General features: G+C 41.9%; 2 protein-coding genes across 2 annotated transcripts; one reads left to right on the forward strand and one right to left on the reverse strand.

Annotated features, from left to right (window-relative positions):
- Nucleotides 1–9,582: 9,582 nt before the first annotated feature.
- On the forward strand, nucleotides 9,583–10,245 carry LOC141641512 (uncharacterized). The gene has a single exon (XM_074450171.1). It carries the CDS (start codon nucleotides 9,583–9,585, stop codon nucleotides 10,243–10,245), a length of 663 nt encoding a protein of 220 aa, XP_074306272.1.
- Nucleotides 10,246–18,853: 8,608 nt separating this feature from the next.
- LOC141641513 (uncharacterized) lies at nucleotides 18,854–19,366 on the reverse strand. Its single transcript, XM_074450172.1, has one exon. It carries the CDS (start codon nucleotides 19,364–19,366, stop codon nucleotides 18,854–18,856), a length of 513 nt encoding a protein of 170 aa, XP_074306273.1.
- Nucleotides 19,367–25,082: the final 5,716 nt, after the last annotated feature.

A 25,082-nucleotide genomic window follows, 5' to 3' on the forward strand; every position in this document is an offset into this window, starting at 1 on the left:
TGGAGAGGAAGAGTGTTATTTTTATCTCTCTAAAAATAATTTTACATGGTTGAATGAATAATAATAATCACCCACACATACATATGGTGAATGATAATTATTTTAAGTAAAAGAACTCTTGTTCTTTTCTAAGTAGAACCGATTGGGAGGGAAGGAGAGCCCAATGCATGGGCTAATTTTTCTACCCAAGAAATGTAGGCTTGCATGGCTACATATAGGTAGATCATCATTGTGTTTTCTCTTATTAAAATAATTAACACAATTTTTCCACTAAAACCCTCTTAATATTTCGGTACTTATAAAATGGAAAGTCCATTTTATATTTTGTCATTTGTCAATTTTGTCACATGTTACATGACATGTTACAATGCAATGTATTTTTATCATATTAAAAATCAACGTATTAATAAAAATACGTCATATACAAAAATCGACTTAGTAATTCATAATTACTTATACCAAAATATTTTACCAATTTATAAATCATATTTATAATAATTCATTCAATTCCGATTGTTTCTTTAAACAATAATTTCATCCGAGTAATGAAACAATTCGATTACTCAGACCGTATCTCATTTAATCACATTTCAATTTGATACGTAAATTTTACTTCCAAAATCGTCCGTCAATTTTTCAAGTAATTTAATTAACTCGTAACATTATACGATTAATTAAATGATCAATTAAGAGTATTGCCCTATAGGTATGACCTAGGGGGTCAACTGATCACCACCGTCACACGACAGTAATGTCAAACTCTAGTCAGCCAATCATTACCGATATATGTTGACCAGTTGACAGTAAAAATACTTCCCAATTGTATTCTTTAAAATGAGATTTAATAATGATATTTAAATCACGTGATCGCACTATTGTTGAGGACACATTTCCCAACAAAACCGTCATTTCAAAAATAATAATAGTGAAAATCGGAACTCACTATCTTCCATGGCGACATTCAAAAGCCCCCATCTGTCAATGGCAGGTCTCAAACCCGCCATTCCCACAAATTTTCAAATTGCGGAAAGACGAAATTGAAATCGTCCTCCCCAAACACACATCAAATGACAGAGCACTCATCTGTCTCTTTTCTATAAAATCAACGATAATAAAAACCGCTATATCTCCTCGAGATTCAAAAAATCAATGCCGACCCTGAGGGCTAGGCTCACAAACGTATCCCTTTCCGTCACCACAAACAAACACCGAGATTCTCCAATAGGATATCGGGGGCTTCCTCATGAAGCCGACCAATTCAAACAAACTTCTCAAAACGCACCATGGCTGGCGAGCCTCAAAACGCAGTACACTCCAATATGGCTGGCGAGCCTTACAACGCACCACGGCTGGCGAGCCTTACAATGGACCATGGCTGGCGAGCCTTACAACACACCACGGCTAGCGAGCCTTACAACGCACCACGGCTGGCGAGCCTTACAGCGCACCATGGCTGGCGAGCCTTAAAACGCACCATGGCTGGCGAGACTTACAACACACCGCGGCTGGCGAGACCTCTTCATATACGCACCGCGGCTGGTGAGCCCTCTTCATATCCGCAACACAGCTGGCGAGCCTTTGTCCGCAAACAAGATACAAATCAAGGACGTATCCCGAAGATGCCTCAGGTACGACTCCTCCGCACAGCTGGCGAGCCTTTGTCCGCAAACAACATACAACTCAAGGACATATCCCGAAGATGCCTCAGGTATGACTCCTTCTTATGGCTGACGAGCCTTTGTACGTAGTCTAACGGACTTTAAACGATCCACACGGATAGTCGACAGACTCTAAACTGTCCCTGACGACAGGTCCTTGGCTCGTACCCTCGAGTCGCCTTGGCGTCGTCCTTCCCGACGGCAGGTCCTTGCCCCGAATCCATTAAAGCCACCTCGACGTCGCTTCGGTCTCTAGGTTGTAATCTTCGATTGACCTGGGGGCTCTACTTTGACTTTTGCCCTGTCCAAGCCTCTATCAAAGTGGGGGCTCTGTAGATACCCAGTATCTGCTGAGACTCCAACAACCACTCGATGATTATCGGACTACAACATGCTTAGGAATTGATCGAAAGTTTGTGTACAACTTTGCGTCGGAAAACTTAAAACGATTTCGAAAATAAAACATTTCAAAACTTTTCAAAAGTACCTGGAGTATTTAATGCATGATGACGGGGTCGCAAAGACACTAATTAGAGTAAAAAACGACACCGGACCAAAAACCGACTCAAAATTCAAATCCCGACTCCAACAACGAGTCAAACCGAGTCAAACACAAAAAACAAACCATTCAAATACTTCTATGTTAAGATTTCCCGGAATCTTACATAGTCATATACCAAACATGTTCATCCAAATCCTAGGATAGAACAAATGATGATTTCTTCGTGGGATAGTGACAAGACACATCGAAGACGTGCGACATGGCTCGCTCCTCTTTGAGCAGCCCAGGTGGCCACGTCGCTCAAAACTCACACAACCGCTAATTTTCCTATAAATACCCGATCTAAAATATGAGGGTGTAAAAATCTTCTTTTATCATGTTTTCATATGTTTCATGACTATAACATGCTAAATCATGCATAACACGGTCCAAAATATGGGAAGAATGAGCCAAAACCGGACTTTTAGTTGAGGTAGAAGGTATTTACGTAGCAGATAGGCTCGCGCCTAAATGACCCTGCCCAGCCTTAAGTCCAAACCGTGTTTGGTCTCTTCATCTCCTTTATTTTCATTTTCATATTTGTAATCGGTTTTTACCATTTCAAGTATTTCCAAGTCATTTTTACAAGTTTTTAACCATAAAACATTTTTCACCCTTGGTTCTTAATACCATGATGGTTTAATCCGTGTTTCGGTGATAATATTTGGTTAATTACATTTTAAAAGGTATTTTAAAGACTTTTATTTCATTTCTTTACATTTTGGGGAAGGTATTTTAAAGCCTTTCATCATTTCTTTACATTTTCAAAATAAATGTATTAGTCACCAAAACAAAGTCATCCTTGGTTCTACATACCATGTCGGATGTTAACCCGAGTACGATGATGAATATTGACTTATTATATTCAAATGAACTTAAAATAATAAGTTCATAATCATCTTCAAAACTATTCATGTCAAGCTTGCAAAACCGAACCCGACATCAAATATTGTAAAAACAATGACGATTATTCAAGTCTCGTTCTTCAAATCAATACAAAAGCGGTCTAAACGGCCTTTTCAAAACAAAACGGGTTCAAATACTCATTTTCAACACGTTTTATAAACTTTTTTCAATGGCCAGAACACGTCTTCTATCGTTGACTGACCCGCGCCTAAATAGGCCACTCCTTTTTCTATTTTTCAAACCAGGGGAGACCCTCTTGCATCGCCAATAGGCTCGCGCCTCTTCTGGCTGCCTGTTGCAGGGTCTATCCCCTTTCTAGCACTAGTCTAGGATGATCCTGACTTCGGTTAACCCGAATACAGGACGGATCAGATGACTAATTTGCTCATTCAAACACCGTATTTGCAAAACGCCTTACTAAGACAAATGGATCACGTTGTGCACCATGAACCTAATTTGGTAAATGGATGTTTAATTTCCGTCTTGCATGAAAATCAACATTAAATCCAACTCGACATCTTATACTTGATACTTGGATTAAATCCACCGACATATAAAGTTCTCACATGTTAGGTTTAAACCAATGGATGCACATTCATGCATTTAAACCGTTTTATAAACTTTTCCATTCAACCAACCAAGATCGATCAGTAGAGGCCGCTATCGCGGGCGGGATTGGGTGTCTGATTAAAGGGCTTCCCAATACGTACCTTCACCTCTTACTCAGAAACTTTGGATAGTGGATGACCTTATCCAGGGCGTACGAGAGTCATTCTAGAGATAGGATGCTAAAGAGGGACGATTCCTTATCTTTAGTACCTATGTCAAACCCTACTTTGTGTATCATTTGACCGAGGTATAAAGTGTATTCGAACGGGTTCCAAGCATCCCACAAAAGTTTCGTGGCGACTCCGAACATCTCCAATCGTTTCGAGACCCTTGCCTAGACGAAATCGACCGATCTAAAATGATCCGATCGAAAGCATTCTTACGCCGCCGAGCGTAGCTTTCAAAATACCGCTACACGTCTAACGGATCGGCTTGGCGTGTAGGTGGCCAGTGACTACGGACCGGTAGGTGGCCCCCCAAATCCACGGACCGGCCTGTGGCCCATGTCCACAATCGGCAAGTCAGATAAGGTAGGTAAAGAGGTGCCCCACTGTTCTTTGCTACATCACTAAGGTATCCCTCCTCCTCTGCCTCTAGCCCCAGGTGCCCGGCAAACTCATCAAGGGTCAACTCATGATCCTCATTCATGAGGCGGAAAGAAACGGTTTTTCCTCTCACATCATACACAAAGGAGCTTAAGAACTCTAAGGTTAGGTGGGGGTAGGACTTCTTTCGGAGGTGGTAAAGCCCTTCCATACCCAAGATCTCAAAGATATGCACTATATCCGCCTTAACCCCCAAAGTCTCTAAGATGTCGGGGTTCACACACCGGGTTGGCCTCATGGTCCGGCTCATCAAAGCTACAAAGGCATTACGTTGATTGACGCCAGAAAAGATTACCGATAGGTATTTATCCACCGGAGGAACGACCAGTCTATGGATAGATTGACCCGTTTCCAATTGAACATTTGCACAGGTTCGCTTCTTGGCTGGGGCTTTTGCTTTTGGTATGCTGCAAAAGATGAATTTTAAAAAGGATACTTCAAATAATTTTGCCATAATACGGCCTGTTTTTCAATTCATACACTTTTAAGATGAAGTTTTAAGACGGATCTTCCTTGCAAAACACCAATCATACTACCCAAGGGAAACATTTGCATCATCAAATAATCCTTTAAAGAGCATCCTAAAACAATCTAAAGAACCAAAAATCCAATTTAGGGCAAAATCCTAGAAAAGTTTTATAACTTAAAAGAAGCGATTTTAGTCATGAAATCGTTTTTGTGGAAGCATAGGGTGAAGTTTACCTTGATTGAAGTTTTGAGCAACAAGGGTGAGAATCCCCAAGCAATTACCAACACAATCACCCAAGAGTTTTGAGAAAGAAGGAGTTTGAAGTTTTTATAAATGTAAGAATGAGATGGGAGGCGGAAATAAGAAGAAAGAAAAGATTGTAGGGTTTTTAGAGCAAACCGGCTTGAGTCGCGATAAAATGGTACTCGGTCGAGTACCGGGTTTACTCGGCCGAATATGGACTACTTGGTCGAGTATTTGGTATACTCGGTCGAGTATCCAGAGATTAGTAGCGCATGTAAACTGACATACTGGGTACTCGGTCTAGTGCCTCATTACTCGGCCGAGTGTGGCCTACTCGGTCGAGTATAAGCTATACTCATTCGAGTATAAGCTATACTCGGTCGAGTTTAATAGAATAGGAGCGAAACTTCAAATTATCCAACCTGCAAAACAACTAACGACGTTCGGAGTTCCATATCATCGAGCTCGTCACCGTTAGACCCTAATTCTACCACATTAAAGCGTACCACACACAATATAACCATGACCAAGTTGACCTACGAGCAAACATGTTTCTTTCGCAATATCGTAGCAACAATTTATGTCATACGATGGCGCACGACTAATATGACCATACAACAGATAAGGCCAAGTTGTGAACCCACATCAACACACCCCATTATGCACTTCTACATACACGCACCACGAAACTCACATACAACACACGTCTTGTACGAAATCAATCCCGCTCAATTGCGAAAATCTCTGGTCACACATAATCTTTATCAAATCAGGTCGTTCTTTTATCATGTATCCATCGACTCACTAACTCATCAATTCACAAGCATTAGACACACATTACTACACAAGTTACAACCAACAATTATATATGACAAACACACTTCAGGCAACTAGCTACTTCTATTACCTACACTTCCACAGTGGTTGGCTTAAGCATGATCGGGGTCGGGATTTTGAGATGAGGGCGCCTTCTCACCCAAAACCGACATAAGGGGGCTCCCAACACACATACACGAGGTTCATTTTAATTTGACACCCTATGTTCATTTGGTTCATTGGTTCAGGGTCCAAAATCGTCGCTCTGATACTACTTTTTTACACCCCCGTACACCAAGATGCCTTACCAAGGCCATCCCAGTGTATGAAGGTGTTACCATCTCGGTTACCCGAGGTAGTAGATCAAATAAACAATAGAAGAACAATTATGTTATAATACTTTAAGGCTTTACAACCCAAAGCAACGTAACGAGATACAAAGTGATAACTATTTGGGCCAAAATCTGTATATTGACCTAATAGGGTAAGCCCACCTAATACGTATTAAGGAATTGGGCCGTGAATAAGGAATAGGATAAAGGGAGCCCAAATGTGAAGGGAAATCCGTCTAAGTAGATGGACCAGTGCGCAGAATCAGCAAGTAGCAAACAGACGAACTTTAGACTCAGGAAGCCTAACCAACCAGTAATACTTGGAGCTAAGGGAGATGTTGAGTAGGGTCCCAGGATTACCACCCCCACTTGAAAAGGCGGCGCCTGACAGTTATGTTGACTCGCCATTTGTGGACGCCATATCCGTTATTGCTATGCCAAAGGGATTCACAAATCCAAACATGCCTCTCTTTGGTGGCACGACAGATCCCTTTGACCACATGAGCCAGTACAAGGAAAAGATGATGACAGTAACGGTTGTAGGACAAGTAAAGGAAGCCTGCATGTGCAAAGGATTTGGATCCACATTGTCGGGACCAGCACTCCGATGGTTCGTAAGCCTACCCAACAGGTCGATCTCCACATTTGCTGACGTAGTAAATGCGTTCACCCAGCAGTTCCCAAGCAGCCGAAAGCCACAAAAGCATGCATGAGACTTATATAGAATTGTTCAGGGAGCATGGGAAACCATTGGAGAATACAACACTAGATTCAATAATGAGAAAGTGGCTGTACAGGAGTGTGATGTCTCGACAGCAGTGGAAGCCTTCAGGAGGGGCCTCCACCATGACTCCGACCTGTACAAGCAGCTAACTTTGCACCCTTGCCATAGCTTTGAAGCAGTGCAAGAAAAGGCAACGGCTGCAATCAGACTGGAGGAAGATATCCTGGCCAGAGCCAGCCTGCCTAATACACCAAGCGTATCCAGCACCTCGGCCATGGAAAAATCAGGAAGAAAGCAGTCTACCAACAAAAGGGATGAAAGGTATAAGCCATATGGAAGGGGAGTTAACAGAGTCGACAACAGAGAAGAAAACTAGCAACTCCCACTCTGGCAGAATATGGGTTCACCACTGGCATTGGAGGAATCTTGAAAGCACTCAGAGAGATGGGGGATGGAGTAAGGTGGCCTAGGCCACCAGTAGAAGGGCAATCATGGAGAAAAGACAACAAGAAGAAGTGTGAATTCCATCGTGACATTAGGCATAACACTGAAGATTGGAACACACTACGAAGGGAGATCAAGCGCCTGTACGAGCAAGGAGAACTGAGCCACCTATTACCACGTGGGGGCAAGCAGGAGGATAAGGTAAGTTCCACGAAACCTACAACTCCACCCAAATACACCAAAATAATAAACGTGATAACAGGCGGCTCAGACATAAGCGGATTAACATATTTAGCAGCCAAAAGGCGTGCTACTGAGACCAAAGGGGATAGGCCAGAGGTTTCTTGCAGAATCTCTTATAGTGATCTACCCGTGGTTGCTTTTGACGAAGGGGATGTACGTGACGAGCAGGAGCACCACGAGACACTCATCATAACCCTGTCAATGGCCAACCGCACAGACAGAAAGGTCCTGGTAGATACCGGTAGCTCGGTCAACCTGATCATGTTCAAAACCATAGAAAACATGAGATTTAGCGAGAAGGCCTTGCAGAAGAAGACCATCCCGTTAGTAGGATTCAGCGGAGAGACAGCCAACTCGTTGGGCGAGATAGTGATCCCAACCTATGTAGGTGGAATCAACAAACAGGTCAGGTACTTAGTCATAGATGGACCCTCTACCTACAACGTCATTCTGGGAAGACCATGGCTGCACCTGATGAAGGCAGTTCCCTCAACATATCATCAATGCATAAAATTCCCTACACCATGGGGAGTAGAGACAATACGAGGAGACCAAGAGGAATCTAGAGGCTGCTACAAGAAAGCACTGAAATGCACTACCAGCCCCCCATCATAGCAATTACATAAGCAGCACGTCCAGGACGAATACGTTGAGCCTTCAGCTGAGGAGCTAGATCAGATCAACCTGCACAAGCTGCACCCAGAGAGAACCGTGCTAATTGGAGCTGGATGCATAGGAAACTTAAGACAGCAACTAATCAAATTTTTGCAAGCTAATATGGATTGCTTTGCATGGTCACATGACGACATGATAGGAATAGATCCGTCCATCATAACACATAAACTCAGCGTGGACCCAAAGTGTAAACCCATCAAACATAAATGAAGAAAGTTCGCAGCTGAGAGAAACAAGGTGATCAATCAGGAAGTAGACAGCCTTCTGGCAGCAAACAAAATAGGAGAGGTAAAATACCTAGAGTGGATGTCAAACGTAGTAGTGGTACCTAAGAAGAATGGAAAATGGAGAGTATGCGTGGACTTCAGTGACCTCAACAAGGCATGTTCTAAGGACCCCTTCCCGCTACCTCACATTGATGAAATGGTGGATGCGACAGCTGGGCATGAAATGTTGACATTCCTGGACACCTGGAGTGGTTTCAATCAGATCAAGATGGATCCTGCAGATTAAGAGAAGACATCATTCATGTTTGAGAGAGGAATATACTGTTACAATGTCATGCCATTCAGCCTAAAGAATGCAGGCTCCACGTATCAAAGGCTGGTTAACCGCATGTTCAAAGAGCAGATAGGAAAAACCATGGAAGTATATATTGATGATATGGTGGTAAAGTCCGAAAAAGCTACAGACCACATGCAGCATCTGGCAGGGACATTCAATACCCTCAGAGAATACAAAATGAAGCTAAACCCGTCCAAATGCACTTTTGGGGTATCCTCTAGTAAATGTTTAGGCTACATTGTAACCCAGAGGGGGATAAAAGCCAACATCGAGAAGACTAAAGCTGTGTTACAACTGAAGTCACCTGAAAAGCCAAAGGACGTTCAGAGACTAGCTGGCAAGGTAGCAGCCTTGAGCAGGTTCATCTCAAGATCTTCCAACAAGTGCCGACTATTCTATGACATACTAAGGAAGAGCCAGAGGTTCGAGTGGACTGCAGACCCCGAGTAGGTATTCATGAAGCTGAAACACTACCTTAGCAACCCGTCATTACTGTGAAAGCCGGAGCCAGGAGAACCACTGTTCCTCTACTTAGCTGTCATAGAGGTAGCAGTAAGCGCCGTTCTAGTCAGAGAGCACGATAAGGAGCAGAAGCCAGTCTATTACGTAAGCAAGTCTCTGCTGCCAGCAGAGACCAGGTACATATCTCTTGAAAAATTAGTATTAGCTCTGGTAGTCGCATCTTATAAACTGCGCCCCTACTTTGAGTCCCACACCATACATGTTGTAACTAATTACCCATTGAAATCCATAATGAGGAAACCTGAGCTATCAGGCAGAATGTCTAAGTGGTCCGTGCACCTTAGTGGATATGATATCAGATATGACCCTAGGACAACAATCAAATCACAGGCGCTGGCAGACTTTGTGTCAGACTTCAGCCCAGCTATCCAGAATCTGGCAGACGAGGAGATTCTGACCCTTAAAGGAAGAAGGGAATCAGAAATCTGGCAGATGTACATCGATGGAGCCTCCAACCAGAGGGGGGCAAGTGTAGGACTAATCATGCGATCACCACAGGGAGACGTGATAGCACAAGCAGTACGATGTGAATTTAAGGCGACAAGTAATGAAACGGAATATGAAGCCTTAATACTAGGAATGCAGCTAGCCCTGGAATTGGGAGTCAGGAAACTACAAATATACAGTGACTCTTTGCTGATAGTTAACCATGTGAATGATGAATTCATAGCCATGGACTCAAAGATGATCACCTACTTAAAAGTAGCGAAGGAGCTGAAGCAGAAATTCAAAGATTGCAAGCTTCACCAGATCCCCAGGGATAAGAACGTGGAGGCAGATGCCTTAGCAACCCTGGGACAACATTCAAACCAACCGAACTGTCCAGCTTCCCCATCGCACATATGCTGGAACCCTCTACGTGGACAGAGGAGAAATGGAGGATCAGTAGGATGAGTTGGCGGTTCAGACAACTACAGAAGCCAGGACAGCTACCTAGTCGGGTGACCAGTCAGCTAACCAGACAGCTGACCAAACACTTGATTAGCCAGCCACACAGGCAGACGACTGGATTGGCGGATACCTTACTTAGATTGGCTACGACACAACAAACTGCCAGGCAATAAGAAGGAGATAAGAGGCTTCATAATGAAAGCCTCCAGGTTTATATTAATTGATAATGTACTTTTCAGGAAATCGTTGGCAGGTCCCTACTTAGGATGCCTGGATAAGCAGGAAGCACAGACTGTGTTGCATGCCCTCCAAAGTGGTGAATGTGGAAACCATGAAGGGGGCAGGAGTCTGTCAAACAAGGCCCTCAGACAAGGTTACTTCTGTCCCATAATGTGGGCAGATTCGGCAGAATACGCCCGCAAGTGTGCCGCCTGCCAGTGCTCAGCGCCTATGATCCATCAGCCAGCAGAGCCCTTACACCCCATCATTTCTCCTTGGCCCTTAATGACATGGGGAATGGATATAGTTGGTCCTCTACCTAGAGCCACATAAAACATAATATGGATGCTGGCGATGACATATTACTTCTCCAAGTGGATAGAAGCAGAAGCATTCACAGAAGTGAAGGACAAACAGGTCATCTCCTTTATAAAACAAAATATCATTTGCAGGTTTGGTATCCCATCAGAAATCATATGTGACAGTGGCTCTCAATTCATCTCCAACGATGCCGAGGGATACTGTGCCAGATGGAACATCACTCTAAAAAAACAGCACCCAGGACTCCCAAGTTTAACGGGCAAGCTGAGTCCAGCAACAAAATTATCATGGATAATCTGAGAAAGAGGTTACAGGAGTTGGGAGGAAAGTGGATAGATGAATTGCCACTAGTGTTATGGTCAGACAGGACGACACCAAAGATAGCAACAGGTTATACACCTTTGAGCCTGGTGTTGGCGCAGAAGTAGTCATTCCATCAGAAGTTCTCGTTCCCACCCATAGGTATGGATGTATGACAGGGGAACTGAACAGTGCAGAGATGATCAGGAGCCTGGACACAATAGACGAGCTGCGAGCGAGTGTAAAGCTACGTCTAGCTTCCTATAAGCAGTCAGTCGCCAGAAGTTACAACAAGAATGTAAAGGTCAGGCTTCTGGAGGTAAGAGACCTGGTTCTCCGTGAAGTGTTTCAAAACACCAAAAATCGAAAGGCAGGCAAATTCGCGTACAAATGGGTAGGACCATACCAGGTAGAAGGAGTTGTTGGCCATGGCGCATACAGATTAATGACTATGGACGGTCGAATCATACAAAGGCCATGGAACATACTTCACCTGAAGAGGTATTACTTTTAATAATAAGTAGATTTTAGTGTACAGATTAGTGTATTAAGAAAAGACAAAAATAAAAGTCCGGTAGTAGGCATACTACCAATTTTGTGTCATTTTCTTTTTACTTCTATTTATTTCAACTTTCAAAACTACTATTGGAGTTGTGTGGTCTGAGAAGCTTCCTGGGACCACAATTGCTTTGGCACCCCATGAGATGGCATCAGGTACTTCACATCGCTTTGATAGAATTTTCTATTTTCAGGCTTCTCTAGGTGTGTCACTCTGAACTCTAATATCTATGGTACGTTGAAAGTGTATCTAGCAGGACTCTCAACTATAAACGCGGGGTGACAAGGCACATGGCACTCCAACATGCCTCACCTACTTTCTCCATTATGAGCACCCTCACCAGGCGGACTGTGGAACATACGAAAGGGAGCCTGGTTGACAGCTGAACGCTTACCCAGCTACCCCTGATACCACCCCCTGGACGTAGCTCGCACTCATCGCAATTAATCAGGGCCCCAGCATGCATGCACACATATACATGGAACGCAGGGATCTCTGAGCTACCAGAATCCTACAATATCCCATTGGTCCTAGAATGACGATAAACTTGCCTAAGGTAAGCCCCTGTTAGCTTTAAACATGATGAACAGACCTTGCGTCATGAACAAGGTTAAGTAGTCAAATTGTGGCATACGCCTAAATCAGTCATCAGACTGACACGCCAGCTTGCTAAGTCTAAATCAGCCTTCTTAGGCTGACACAACTGGTCTAAATCAGCCTCTAAGGTTGACACGGCCACCCTCCCCCTTACAACGCGACATACACCTAAATCAGTCATCAGACTGACACGGCAGCTAGCTAAGTCTAAATCAGCCAGCAGGCTGACACGAGTCGCCTAAATCAGCCAGCAGGCTGACATGGCAACTTCCTAAACTAAGAATACTAACAAGAAACGTGACACACAAAGATATAATGCAAATTAAAACTTGCCAGACTAGGGCAAGGGGCATTTCAAAATTTGGCCAAAATACGGCCCCAAGTTCAAATCGCCACCATGGCGAGCTACCAGAAACACAAACTGTTTAAAAATTTTTACAAGTCTGCCAAAGAAGGGTCAGACTACCATTCAAAAGTTCAAAAACAAAGAAAAGAAAAAACTTTTAACTTTCGGTCACATTGATGACCTCCACTTCTGGCACCTCCTCTGCCTGCTGACCACTTGTTTCAGGTACAGGACCAGCTTGCATGCCCTCAGTAACAGTGGCCTCTTGAGCTCCATTAGCTGCAACAGCCTCCTGAAACAACCTAGCATCCCCAACAGCAGCCTGCTCTGCCAGCACAAGAGAGTTCACTTCGCCAAGTTTAGGCATCAGAATGCTCAGATCAGGCTGAACCGGGTACAGGGTTTCCAGCTGCCTCACTTCCTCCTCGATAGCTTGCTGAGATGGAGGTTCATCAAGGGCGACACGCATCCCGCTGATCTTTCCCCGCCAGGTAGCATATGCAACAATGTTGGTGGCCAGGGTGATCAGCTCACTTATCCTCTCCTCAGAACGCTTCAAAGAATCAGATAATGTAGTACAGACTTCTTGGGTGCGTGCCAGCTGGTCAGCTCCCTCCTTCAGCTTTTTCTTGGTGTCAGCAAGATCTGCCTTCAGCTCAGCCACCCGTCCCCTCAAGTCAGCACGCTGCCGCTCCAGATCAGCAACAGTCCCAGTCAGCTCTCTGTTCTTGGCGCTGGTAGCACGGCTGGTGGTCTGCACTATATTGATCATCTTCCTGTTAAAGAGACTAGACTGGAAGGCCTGGGGGCAGAGAAAGTTGAAGTTAGCAAAGATTAAAAAAAGCAACTTGGAACAGGCAGAAGAGGGAAGATACTCACCATAAAAGCATTGTGCACGTCATTTTCAGCCATCTCCTCTGGGGCGAACTCTAAGAACACCTCCACCAAGGAAGGGAAGAGCAATTGGTCAATCTCAGACAAGTATGACAGCTTATCAATATTCCCAAAGCCCTTTGGAAAGTGGGCGATGATGCCACCACTGGCAGAAGCACGAGGGTTGGCAGGTGGGGTAGGAGGATGTCGAGACAGTGGGCTAACCTCTAAAGGTTCCGGGCGAGCAGAGCCGGAGTGAGTAGGAGGTGATTGGAAGGAGGCAGCGGGGGCACTCCTTTTAGAGGCAGAAGCTACATCAGGACTGGCAGAAGCTCTCTTAATTTTAGCACCCTGGAAGATAATCTCCAGAGGGTCGACTTTTGAGCCTGCAAAACAGCCAGATTTCAGGCACCAGAAACCCCAGATGAACAACAGAATTACAAGTGGATAGGCAGCAGGAGTGGAGGCACAGGATGGCTTACCAGAAGACATGCTGTGAGCTAATTATTGTGGGTTGGAGGAAGAAGATGGTGAAAAACCAGGAAGCGGGTCAAGGAACTTTCTCTCAGACAGGGGGATGCAGAATAGCTTGTTGCGAGCAGCTATTGGGACACCCAAACGAGTCAGGTAGCAGGGACCTGCACGAAAGTAACAAAGTAAGCCAGTAAGCATTGAGATGAACAGGTCAGGTGTCAGGGGAGCCACTTACTCGAAGTGATAACCCATTTCTCGAAGATGTAGTCAGCAGGCGGTTGGATAGAAGCCTTCCTCACATAGAAGAAGTCCTCAAACCACTTCTCATCCCTGGATTTCGACACATGCTTAAAGAGAGTCTCCTCAGAGCCCCGAAAGGAGAACTGGCCACTTCCCAGAGACCTGATATCATACATGTGGGCCAGATCGCCCAAGGAGATGGAGTTGTCGGTATTCTGGATGGCAGCTAGAGAATAGAGGAGAACCCTCCAGATGGCAGCAAAAATTTGTGCCATGGCAAATTTGTTGGTATAGATGAAATCCTGAGAAAGCTTTAGAAAGGGGAAGAAAAAGCCGTATCTAAACGGATAAAGGTAGAGACAGACCCACCCCAGCCGGATGGCGTCTGCCTTTTGACCCGATTCTGGGATGACAATGTCAACCCCGTCTCCAATACCAAGAAAGGCCTTGATCAAGGGGATGTCGACGATAGTCAAAGCAGAGTTGCAATCATGGGGGTGAGTGAAGAGGTTCCGGGAAGGAAAGACGGGGTCCGGGTTTTGGTCAATGGGGGTGGAAGTCGAGGCGGTGTGTCGGGTTTTGCCCATGGTCGGAGGAGAGATAGAAGGGAAAAATTAAAGAAAGAAGGAGACGGAGGAATACCTGGGAAAAAGTGACGGCGAGGGGTGGCATTGGAATCCGGCGAGAGAAGATAAAAGGAAGGAGGAGAGTTTTTGGGAAAAAGGGTTTTGAGGTTAATGAAGTAAGGTGGAGGTTGGGGTTATAAAGGAAGAGAGAGGGGGAAGCGCGAGAAATAAGGGAGTGGGAAACAAGAGCAATAATGAGTACACAGGAAGGAGCACAAAAGACGGCACAAGGTTTTTCAAAAATGAATACGCTAATTCCTTATTCGACGCCACGAGACGTATCTCACAAGGAATTGGGGGCAAACTGTTTGGGCCAAAATCTGCATATTGACCTAATAGGTTAAGCCCACCTAATACGTATTAAGGAATTGGGCTGTGAAGAAGGAATAGGATAAAGGGAGCCCAAATGAGAAGGGAAATCCGTCTAAGTAGATGGACCAGGAGGCGTGAAGGCCCGTTGATAAGAGAGTCCGTGTTTTGGAAAGCTCTCAGGGATATTTTAGGGAGAAGTCAGGGAGATCAGGGAGAACAGAGGGAGACGGCCGGTTATGGAAACAGTTATGGTAGGAGTGATATTCCTTACCATAAACGAGGTAGAGAATATCTAGGGTTCCTACCCTATAAATAGCTTAGGAAGCAAACAAGAAAGGCATTCAAGATCTCACGCAATACATTGTGCTAGCTAGATTTACATTCCGTCTCCATTGTACTCATTCTCTCATGAACAAGCTAGTACAACTCTTAAGCTCATGCGTCGGGACATATACTCCGGTAACGTGGTGACTCGATTCCCCTCCAAGCCCAACAGTACACAGACCAATGGTACCTGCTAAACCAACTGCTCACCATCTCCGAATGGATCACCATAGTTTTGAAAACATAACACGGAGTCATTTACTGAATAACCAAAGCAAGACATGTACAAAAGATACTCAATGATCATCATCCTCCTCCGGACTCCCGATCTCACACAGTAACCAACTACACACCGAAGTGTGTAGCCTTGCCAAATTACCCATCGCAACACGTAATCCTCGCCGCCAGTGGGGCACCGCAGCCAATCCCCAGCTAAGCCCCGCTCATCAACGAGCAATATCCCTGTCCCTTAATGTGCACATCCCCTCCCGTGGCGGGTTCCACGGAGGGCGAACTAGGGTGTGAAGCCACTCCCGCAAGTGACTCCACCACAATCATCACAACAGCAGCACCGCACCAACACGAACACTCCCACAAAGATCAGCAGACAATCAATCATACACAATACAATAAAATCTCAAATCAATTAAACAGGAACTAGGTAGGGAAACCCTAGCTTATCGCCAAACCATGTAAATGCAGCCACAATTAGCCAATCAAGACTCCGAGACGCATCCTAGTGACGCGGACCGACGGCGACAACGACGACATCCTCACACGCATCCTTCATGTGTAATCCCGTCCCCTTCCATGGTTAATGTCTAGGCTAGATTGAGAGTGTAGGGAAAAGGTGGGTGATAGGTGAGAGAGGGATAATTAGGGTTAGGGTAAAATGGAACCGTCGAAAATGAAATAATACTTGTGAACTTGCGTTTTATATTAACGCGTCAACAACGACTATACTCGGTCGAGTACACTCATACTCGGCCGAGTAAGCCCTACTCGGTAGAGTGTTCCCACTACTCGGCTGAGTAGTCTCTACTAAGTAGAGCAACCAACCGCATAAGTCACTTGTCTTCATTTATCCTCTCACTTATCCCCTCTCAGGGTCTTTCGAGGTCAAAGGGTCGGTCAAAGGGTCCTTAAACATAGTGGGTATTATAGACAAGACTTAAGGAAGATGTATGGAGGACATGGGATATGTGGTCAGATCAGTATAAACAGCCACTGAATTTGAATTCCGATATGGTAAGAATTTAAAAATACTTTTAGTTGTGATACTGTTAAGTATATTATGTGATATTGTTAGAAGTAAGTATTGATATTGTTCCTTAAATCAGATAAATATTTTAATTGTGGTATTGTATTATATATTCTGTGATATTGTTACTCATTGTGATATTGTATTATATATTCTGTGAATAATAGTTGTTATTTTCTTAATAATATTTCTATAGGTGTTCATACCCTTGCTATATCAAGAGCACTACATTTGCTCCTGTATTGACTCCAAGTGGGAAAAAAATGTTCTACTTGGACAACCGAGAATATGATGATTTCGAAGACGAGGAGCATGTACACCTGGCTCATTTAACTGTAAGTACTATATTAAAAAATAAGAACTAAGGATATAATGCTTTTGTTAGCTAAGATTAAAATTTGATAGTTATTTATTATAAACATATACATAGGTCTATTTATGGGCACTACCTCGATCAATAGTAAAGGCAATGAAAGTGGGGTAAAAGTACAGGACTACTTGCTGGCAAATGTGGACTTTGATTGGAAAACAAAAAAGTTGAACCTGGATTGTGGATTATTCATGATGTTTCACATGATATTTTTTGTGGGTGAGGATTTTAAAAGTGAATTGAACAATGAAAAGAAGAGGCAGTTATATAGGGGGAGATTGCAGCGAGCTTGTCTTGAGTGATTTAAATAAAAGTAGGAGTGAGGTCCTGAGGAAGGTTACAAACCATGCCATCAAAGGAATACTGTTACCTAAAGTACAGACGAAAAGGAAAGTAGCAAGCAAAAATAAGAGAGAGAAACCTGGGAAAAAGAATGTTAAGACTCCTGTATAAAAAATAAAAGGTAATTTTATTTAACACTGACTTATTTTCATTATATATACTCATTATGTATTCAATAACAATATATATTTTTCTAGCTATGGTAGAAGATCGTTCTGCCAGTGTCGTGGAAAGCGATAGGAGGGGGAAATTAGATGGCCTTTGGAAGCACGTACAACTGTGGTGTGGCAGATGCTAAGTTGGAGGTCGTCTCAATGTTTATGAAGGTTAACAAATCACTATGTGCAAAGATGTTGACCATGACGAAACAAGTGCTTGACTACTGCCTATTAGACGACCACAGTTTCCCATTAGAGTATGGTTCTTTAAAAATGTATAAATATATCAAAACTGCTATTTTTTGTGATACTGTTTCTTTAATAGTGTGATATTATTTTTAGAGTAGTGTGATATTATTTGCACTATTTTAATTTATTTTGTGTTAATGTTTAGAGGAGTGAGGTGGTTGCCAAATTCAGTAATGAACAATATCTTGTCAGAAACAATATATTATCGTTGCTTCCAAATCTGCACGTCAGTAGCAATGTGATTGAATGTTGGTCGCTAATTCTGAACCAGATTGAGTACACTGAAAAATGTGAAACAAGTTTAATGTTTTTTGGGATTCGACACATGGTAAGCTGTCAATTTAGTTTGATTAAATGAAATAACTTTTTAAAACAAAATAGGACTTTTAACATATATATACACAACAGGAAATAAAAACCGAAGAAACTGGAGACAGGGAAATGATTAAAGAAAAGATGTTCGAAGAATGGGACGAATTCATTAGAAGAAACACAGTTCCCTGTAACCTGGAAGCAGATCTGGTTTTTATTCCAATGGTATGGAAAGAACATAATTTCTGTGTTTGTATAAATTTCAAAACCGAAACAGTTGAAGTGTTGGACAACACAGTGTACGCCGACTGGGAGAGAACACAAATACACAAATTTGCAGATTTGGTGGTATGATAATTGTTATTTCTTTAAATTATTGGTGTAAATTAACATTGAAATAATGGATTTCAGTGTTTGTGAAATTATCACTAATGGTTAAGCTTAATATTGTAGGCTGAGCACATGAGTGACTATCTAGCAAAGAAGAATGTTGAAAGAGCGGATGATATAATAACGTTTGATGTTGTCAACATCAACTTCCCTTGGCAAAAGACAGAGATGAACAATACTGAGTCTGGAAACTTCTTAATGATGCACATGATACGATATGAGGGCATAATGTTTGAAGTCGACTTGAACCAAAAAGTGTATAGGCGATACTACGGGCTAGAAATGGCAGCAGCATTGCTTTTTTTTTCTTTTTTTTGAGGAAAAGCCCGAAAGCTTTACTAGATTAATAACCGATCAAACAAAACAGCAGCATTCGCAGAAGGTGGCAAAACAACCTCCCACCTAGTACAACCAACGACTCTAGGAACCACATGTGCTAACGCATCCGCCACACAGTTATTAACACGACTCGTATGTGTCCATGAAATAGATTGAAAATTAGAACTTAAAACGATAATGTCTTCAACCACTTGTGAGAAGATGCTCCTGCCATGCTTCCCGCTCTTCAACGCTTCGATAACCTCCAAGCAATCACTTTCCATCTCGACACGAACAACGCCACGACGAAGAGCTTCCTCCATCCCATCCATTATCGCGACGGCCTCGGCAATGTGGAAATCCCAGAGTTGTTCCTGAGCCACCGTTCCACCCCATAAGACCTCACCCCTATAATTTTGACACACCATTCCTGTCGCAACACCTTCCCCTTCCTTAACCCGAGCATCAACATTTATCTTCACAACCCCTTCCCTCGCTAGTCTCCATCCCTCCCCATTCTCCCTCACCCACATCCATGGCTCCCCTCTTCGGCATCCCCACCTCCACTTCCCCCCTCCTCGAATCCCCTCCTGAATGACGTCTCTAGCTCACCGTACCACCGCCTCAGGTTCCACCACGACCTCATCAAAAATTACCTTATTCTGATGTTTCCAAATTGCCCAACATCCGACCATCATTCTAGCCCGTTCCACTTCGCTCATATCCTTCCAGCAACATTCTACCCATTATTTTTCATCACTCACCGCACCTTCAGTCACGCCCTCTCTCTCCAACCCGCCCCACGCCCATTTCGCCACCCCACATTCCCGGAAGAAATAAAGACTCGACTCATCATAAGAATGACAAAAAGAACAGAATGAAGACTCACCTCCTACTCGAGCAGCGATGTTAGCTTTCGTGTCCAATGCTCCACTACACAATTGCCAGAAAAAGAGCTTAACCCGGGGCCAAACTGAAGCTTTCCAGAGCAGATTCCAAATCTATTTCTCCCTGTCCTAATTCGATGAGCCCGCCATGTCCCCGATATCCTCTGCTAGTCGCTTGTATGCACTTTGAACCGAATAAATGCCATTCTTCTCATACCCCCAATACCATATATCTCGCTGCCTTCCTAGAGCTTACTCTGATATTTAGTACCCGCTCCCTTTCGAAAGGCAAGAAAAGAGCCCTAAGCTTATCATCATCTCATCCCTCCCCATTCGGCCGTAGGAGCTCCTCAACTAGCATCCCTTCATTCCTGGGTGGACAAGGCGAAATAAAACAGCCTGTATGAGTGTTAGGAATCCAAGCATGCCCCAATACCCTAGTGTCACCGCCATCCCCTATCCTCCATCTCAGCCCACTATCCAAACTGCCACGGGCTTCAAGAATGTTATGCTAAGTATAGCTGGGGTTAGTACCCAACGAGGCATTCATGAATTCGCAATCCGAGAAGTATTTTGCCTTCATGGCAGCAACATTGCTTTTAGCTGACATAAATGAGAATTTTCAGCTGGAAAGGAAGAATTTGGAAGACATTAAAGCAAAAGAGGAAGAACAATGAAAATGTGAAAGGGAAGCAGAAGGAGGAAGTACCAAGGTAGAAGTTCAGACAAAAGAGAAGGTTGATGTTGTTGACCAGGAGACAAATAAAGAAGATGTTCCAGAAACAACAAAGAAGGATTGTACTAAGATACCGATTATTAACACAGAATTGCCAATTCTTCGGCAATCTCCTAGGAAAAGGTAAAAACCAATACATTTATAGTTTTTTATACAAAAAGATAGAAAGCAATTAGGACTGACTATAGTTATTGTTGTACAAAAAAAAGGTGCCCAGAAATAATAACTACTGTTATTATGTATTTGCTTTACAGAGGAGCTGATTCCAGGAAACATGGTGAAGATGTTAGAAACGAGCCCACAATAACATACAAACGTGGTAGGGTAAAGACCGTTGCAAATCCTAAGAACCGCGGTAGAGGTAGAGGAAGGAATTAGGACTACTAGATTTGTTAGCACAAAGTTTTAATTAAACTAAATGGAATGTAATGTTAGTAGGACAAGGAATCTAATGGTAAATTTTTATAATGGTAAAGAAGTAGTGATGGCTCTTTTGGATCTGATATAACTCTTGGTAAAGTGTTATATTCTTTCAAGTGTGGTGTGATATTGTGCTATAATTTTGTGATATTGCTTCTCAATATCACTCAGTTTGCTAAACAATATCACATAGTTTACTAAACAATATCACACAATGGATATGGATTTTTAAATCTTACGTTGATATTGTTTTTAGAATGTTGTGATACTGTTGTGTACACAGGTTGGTATTGTGTTACAAAACAGCAAAAGCATAATAAATGTAAATAACAATATCACACAGTTTGCTAAAAAATATCACACGGTTTGCTAAACAATATCACACAGTGGATATGGATTTTTAAATCTTACGTTGATATTGTTAAAATATTGTGATATTGTTGTGTACACAGGTTGATATTGTGTTACAAAAACAAAAGTAGCATAATAAATGTAAATAACAATAATGGTGGTTTTAAAAAATGTGATATTGTTTATTATGAACTGCCATATTTTAATTTGATGTTTGTGATATTGTTTCACAGTTAGTGATATTTGTATACACTGGGTTTGATGTATCTTGACAACACACAAAACAAGATGTGAAAATTTTAAAACAAGATGCATGTAAAGTACTTCTGACGTAGTGATACTGTTTAGAGTAAGATGTGAAATTTTTAAATATAAGGTGTGATATTGTGTCCCAGTATCACAAAATATACAAAAATAAGACAAGTGAGACGAATAAAATGATCAAATATTATACCCGAGTATTTTCTATATAAAATAAGGTATAATCTATACTCTAATAATGAAGTTTGTGGTGTATATTAATATACTAGTAATAACGTATGTTGTTTATTTGCTGATGCTATTATAATTAATGAGCGCCATCAACAAAAAATACTTCGACCGATCAACCATCATCAGCATCATCCTCATCTAAACTCCCCTAAAAAATACAAAAATAAGGTGAAACAGTGATATTGTTTTATATAAGGAGTGATATTATTTCTAATAACGTGTGATATTGTTTCTATCTCGTAACCATTACAAACAATATCACATTATATTATCCTCAAATAGTAATACTGTTTAGTATAAGGCGTGATATTATTTCTAATATGGTGTGGTATTGTTTCTAAAACTCCCCAGGAAAATATAAAAGAAACTTGAAACAGTGAGATTGTCTTATATAAGAAGTGATGTTATTTCTAATAACGTGTGATATTGTTTCTCTCTCGTAAGCATTAAAAACAATATCACATTCTGTTATCCTCAAATAGTGATACTGTTTAGTATAAGGTGTGATATTATAAAAAATAACGTGTGATATTGTTTCTGACTCGTGACCATAGACCATATATAAATTTTCATACACATACTTGTCATGGTGAGCATACCTTATTGTCGGCATCAGGTACAAAAGCATTAGGAGAGTTACGCTTATCATGGTGAACCATTTGTTTGCAATTACGACAAAGCCTTTTAGGCTTCTCCGCTTTAGCTATGCATTGTTGCTTTTTTGGAGATCATTCTCTTCCCATTACCCTTGTTCTTTGCCTGACGAGGTGGTAGAATCCTCACCTCAGTTGAGGAACTGCATCAAAGAAGCATCTCCAACTTCTGCTCTTTAGTCATTGACTCTGATTGCGGATTGAGTTTCACCCTAAATTGCTTCAGTGTGTCAACAAGATCAGTGATCTCATTGGTAGGCACATTCTTGAGCACACTAATGGTCGCGTAGAACTCTGACCATAACTTGCACATCTCCATCTTTCTTAAATCAGTGGCATCAAAATCATTCATTAACTCACCATGTAGACCATAAAGAGGGATCTTGTGTGAATTCTTGGTCCACCGCATAAGAATGTACTTATCAGGAAAAGTGTATAATTGTTTCCCGGAGTAAACCCAGATAATGTGTCTCCAAATAATACCCTTTCTGTTGAACAACTTGCAAGAACATTCAACATCATTGGTTGTAGAATTGTAGACGACTTGATAGGTCTTATGCGTTCTAGCATCAGCTATACCAATTACCTCTATACCGTTGGCAGGTGGTGTGAAGCCACCAACACTAAGGGAACAAATAGAAGTAGTAGCTTCTACTTGAAAATCTGCGAAAGCAGAATGTGTATAAACCTTGGAAGCATGAGCTTCCAACTTAAGATAAGTTGATAATTGTGGAAGAGTACAATCATCGTCTCTATCAAGTTGCTTTTGAGTATGGCGCTTTGAAACCGCATCCAGAATTCAATAAGTGTACCATGTGCATTTTCAAAATGCTTGAAAAAATTATTCTGACTCTCAGAACGTTGAGTTGTTCTTAATACACAACCCATAGGAACATCACGAAAAAACGCTGGGATCTATTTTCTCCTTTTTCTAAACATGGTTGACAACTAGGAATTAGCTTCAAGATTATGCTCATTAACCAACTGAGACCACTTTTCTTCAAATTCCAGGTTCTAACTCAGCATCCCAAACAATAGCATTCAAACGGCTGACAAAATCAGTCTCTTTCGATATTGCAGGCCCAACCTTATCAGTAAGCTTTTGCATTATATGCCACATGCAATATCTGCACCTAGCATGTTTGAAGACAGCATGCAAACCCTTCTTTATTCCAACATATTGATCAGTTATTATACAATGTGGCTCTCGCTAACTCATAACATCTAGGAATTTTTCAAAGACCCACTTGAACGAATCTTCATCCTCATGAAATAGCAAGGCAGCAGCAAAAGTAACCGACCTTTTGTGGTGGTCTACCCTAGTAAAAGGAGTAAAAACTATACAATACTTATTCGTACTATAAGTTGGATCATAAGTGATGTAATCACCAAACAAAGCATAGTTTCTACGAGACTCTGCATCACACTAAAACGCACGAACCAAACATTTTCCAGAATCCACCTCATAAGCAAAGTAAAAACCTTCATTGGTATCACGTTTATCCTCCAAATGGTTAACAAACAGTTGAGCATCCTGGTCTCCTATGAAACATTTGATATCCCTCCCAAAATTCTTAAAATCAACCAGTTGAGCTCCAACATTCTCATAGCCATCTATATATTCTTTGACATTTCTAAATGCCGTTGTTGGGCCTTGATTAACCCTTGAATGATAAATAGTTGTCTTTTTATGGTAAAGATGGAGGTGCCTGTGTTTTTTTTGAAATTGTTGATTTCTAAGTGAACAAAGACGGTGATTATGCCACTCACAAAACTGGAAAACAACATACCCATCCCTATTATAGCAAAACTCAATCATAGCAGTAAAACCAATCCTAGTTAGTTTAGTGTTCCTAATATCAAATGGTTTGGGAGTTGCCTGCTCCTCTTCACTATCTAAAACAATAGCCTTCCTCTTACGATCTCAAAAACCTTCACGGTTACAAACAACAAATTTATACTGCACAACACCAGAAACAAACCTTTTTGGGAAGACTTCCTAGGTTCAAAACCACATGCTTCTGCATACACACCATAAAAACTAATAGCTTCTTCCAAGGTCCCAAAAAACTATCCAATATGAGGTTTAAACTCAAGTGTAACTTTCCTTGTCCACAATTCACTACCACCAGGTGTGGAGTCCAAAAGTAGTTGATGCACACGAGATGGAACAGAATGTTGTTCAACATGTGGAGTAGTGCTAGATGTATCAGGTGGTTCAATGTGTACAGTAGAAGTAATTGAAGACTCAAGAATATCGTTACTATCCTTAGAGATAATTGCAGACACATGAATATCATTACAAGAAGAAGTAGTTACAGTATTTGTAGAATTTGGCAAGAAAAGTACAATGTAAACAAACAAGAAAAAGTTTAATAGATATAAAGGAAATCAATATCACACAGGTGTCTGAACAATATCACAAATTCAGGAAAACAATATCACATATTCTTTAAACAATATCACACATAGTGTTGAAAAAACAATATCACACAGGTGACTGAACAATGTTACATATCCTCATAAACAATATCAAGAATTCTGGAAAACAATATCATATATTGTGTAAAACAAAAACACACTTGATGTAAGGCACAAAATGAGACTAAATGCATAACACACCCATCAGCTTTTACTAAATTAGACAATTCATATCACACAATCATATTTTGTAAGAATATCAATATGACAACTTTATATAGGTCAAACA

The sequence above is a fragment of the Silene latifolia genome, chromosome 2 (genome assembly GCF_048544455.1).
Source record: "Silene latifolia isolate original U9 population chromosome 2, ASM4854445v1, whole genome shotgun sequence".
In the NCBI taxonomy this organism is placed as follows: Eukaryota; Viridiplantae; Streptophyta; class Magnoliopsida; order Caryophyllales; family Caryophyllaceae; genus Silene; species Silene latifolia.

What these genes read in the sequence shown, in the direction of transcription:
- LOC141641513 (XM_074450172.1), bottom strand. Translation starts at nt 19,366, where the DNA reads ATGTGGGTGAGGGAGAATGGGGAGGGATGGAGACTAGCGAGGGAAGGG.
- LOC141641512 (XM_074450171.1), top strand. Translation starts at nt 9,583, where the DNA reads ATGAGGAAACCTGAGCTATCAGGCAGAATGTCTAAGTGGTCCGTGCAC.